Here is a 2,997-nt window from a genome sequence, read left to right on the forward strand (position 1 = left end):
AAAAGCAGGGGTAGGAATAAGTTTGAACATGATTCTTGGCCTTCTCAGGTGAGGAATATGAAGCATATGGCTACCACAAGCCTCATTTTAGTCCTGATTCTGGAAGCCTCTGGACTTGCTGCATGGTTCATTACCTGTAGCACTTACACATGTACTGTCTTTGTACTCACATAGGAGTATCTATAAACATAAAAAATATCTTTCTATGTAAACGAAATGAGGTGTTTGATGAGGGGTGGGTGGAGGCATCACTGGGGAAGAAAGAAGGTATAGGAGCCGTGGAGAGGTTTTAGGAATTTACAAAGCCTGTGACAGTGACAAAATCTAATTATGAAACACTTTGTTTATATTCTCAGCACATGTGCCGGGGGAAGATGGGAGGACAGGGGGCTTGTAATTGTGTAAGATTATGTATGGGTAAATATACAGTGGCAAAATATATGACAGAATGTAAGTGTAGGTCTGGATATGACTGAGAATGTAAGTATTAAGGGTCTGTGTTTGAGAGAGTATGTGTCTTGGGTCAATATGTGTCTCTAATAGATGTATGTTCACAAAAAAGCAGTCTTTCTTTTGGACAGAAACCTTGACTGATAGTCTCACAAAGTCCACAGTATTAGAATATTATTCACTTATGTAGTATATAAAGTGTTGGAAAACTATTGAATTTTTTTTTTTTTTTGAGGAGAAAGGCTAGTGCGCCTCAGCTATAAGGGGAATTTTTTAGTTTAAATTTGACTTACACATGTTATCCATCATAGTGTAGGAACTCATCTGGTGTTTGCTGAACTGAATTAGGTTTTTAGATGGCAATAAAGGGGTGTTGATCTTACAAATCTAAGAGCCACAGTCATCAGGTAGCTTTAAGAGAAGCAAACAGTTGTCGTGGAGGCAGAGACAGATAATTCACAATGACAGAGCAAGCAGATCCTAAACAATGATGTCCATAAGGTCATATGAGCTATAATCCACCGTGAAAAAGTGTATTCTGTACTTTGTTAACTTGTATGGGTGAACAGTGTATAATGAAGAGTGTAACCAGTCTGGAAGGCTTCCTATAGAAGCTGTGTAAACTACTGGGGGAGGTCAGAAGAAAGAAAAGATTCGCTTCAGGTAGTCTAATAATGTATCTATTTGTATCTGGAACAATCTTGGTTTATGCATGTTGCTACTATTATTACTAATTTTAACCTTTGTTCATTTCAAACGGGTTCTATTTTGGATGACAAATTATATGGTCACTTTATCTTCAGGAGGCAATAATGATAATTAGTTGAAAGTTTGAGAGTTACTCAAGTTTCTCTAACTATCCTTAATCACCCTCTGTCTTTAGGAGCTGAGATTTATGCCATCTGTATCTGCCATGATCATTTTCAACCTGAGCAGTTACAATCCAGGACCCTTCATTCTGATAGGGATCCCAGGCCTGGAGCAATTCCATGTGTGGATTGGAATTCCCTTCTGTATCATCTACATTGTAGCTGTTGTGGGAAACTGCATCCTTCTCTACCTCATTGTGGTGGATCATAGTCTTCATGAACCCATGTTCTTCTTTCTCTCCATGCTGGCCATGACTGACCTCATCTTGTCCACAGCTGGTGTGCCTAAAACACTCAGTATCTTTTGGCTAGGGGCTCGCGAAATCACATTCCCAGGATGCCTTACACAAATGTTCTTCCTTCACTATAGCTTTGTCTTGGATTCAGCCATTCTGATGGCCATGGCATTTGATCGCTATGTAGCTATCTGTTCTCCCTTGAGATATGCCACCATCTTAACTCCCAAGACCATCATCAAGAGTGCTATGGGCATCTCCTTTCGAAGTTTCTGCATCATCCTGCCAGATGTATTCTTGCTAACACGCCTGCCTTTCTGCAGGACACGCATCATACCCCACACATACTGTGAGCATATAGGTGTTGCCCAGCTCGCCTGTGCTGATATCTCCATCAACATCTGGTATGGCTTTTGTGTTCCCATCATGACGGTCATCTCAGATGTGATTCTCATTGCTGTTTCCTACGCCCTCATCCTCTGGGCTGTCTTTCGCCTTCCCTCCCAAGATGCCTGCCAGAAAGCCCTCAGCACTTGTGGTTCTCATGTCTGTGTCATCCTCATGTTTTATACACCTGCCTTTTTCTCCATCCTTGCCCATCGCTTTGGACACAATGTCTCTCGCACCTTCCACATCATGTTTGCCAATCTCTACATTGTTATCCCACCTGCACTCAACCCCATGGTTTATGGAGTGAAGACCAAACAGATCAGAGATGAGGTTATACTTCTGTTTTCTACTAAGGGTACAGGATGATGTTTTACTAGGATAAGTTTATAGTGTACAGAAATGTAGAAAGAATGAAAAGGCAAATGCTATTTAAAGCAAGAACTACCTGAAGCTGCTTTCATGTGCCAAGAATGTGGCATGATCTGTGTGGAAATGGTGGTCCTATGTATAAAAAAAAATCCTTGATGACCTCTTTGCTTGTGAAATAGGAGGCTGTACAGAATATGATCAGGAAGATGGAGATGAAAACACAGAGCAAAATTACTCTAAATTGAAAAAGAGATAAAAATTTGGAAATTGAAATTTGCAGCTATTATAAGTGAGTGTGTTAAGTAAAACAGAAACACTGAGGAAGAGGGAACAAAAGTAAAAAGATCAGTGAGAAATTTCTCAGTGAGAGGATTATCAGATGGATATTTAGGACATTAATGATAACATTTGATTCTAATTATCTTCCTTTTGTGTTTCACTGTAATTCCCTTTAAATGTTTCCTCCCTATACACACACAATATGAAAAATTGAACAGCCTTCAGTACAAGCCTGCCAAAATAATGTTTTATCAGCAGTGCTATGAAGGGAATGAGTGAATTAGCATATTGATCAATGAATGGCAGGGTTGCTGGCTTTGGTGCTGGGAGAGGAGGGTAGCTTCTAGGCCCGAAGACGCATTGAGAAAGTGAGCTGCAGAGGTAGTACTGGGAGAACATAACCC

The 2,997-nt window shown here is 40.3% G+C and overlaps 1 protein-coding gene across 1 annotated transcript; it reads left to right on the top strand.

Moving 5' to 3' along the window:
* The first annotated feature begins 639 nt into the window (after positions 1–639).
* Positions 640–2,481, top strand: LOC100460790 (olfactory receptor 52H1). The gene has a single exon (XM_002822113.4). The coding sequence runs from the start codon at positions 1,346–1,348 to the stop codon at positions 2,309–2,311; it is 966 nt and encodes a 321-aa protein (XP_002822159.3). The 5' UTR covers positions 640–1,345; the 3' UTR covers positions 2,312–2,481.
* Positions 2,482–2,997: the final 516 nt, after the last annotated feature.

The sequence above is a fragment of the Pongo abelii genome, chromosome 9 (assembly GCF_028885655.2).
Source record: "Pongo abelii isolate AG06213 chromosome 9, NHGRI_mPonAbe1-v2.0_pri, whole genome shotgun sequence".
NCBI classification, from domain to species: domain Eukaryota; kingdom Metazoa; phylum Chordata; class Mammalia; order Primates; family Hominidae; genus Pongo; species Pongo abelii.

Bases quoted from the DNA above. Each gene is read 5' to 3' on its own strand.
- LOC100460790 (XM_002822113.4), top strand. From the start codon at position 1,346: ATGCCATCTGTATCTGCCATGATCATTTTCAACCTGAGCAGTTACAAT.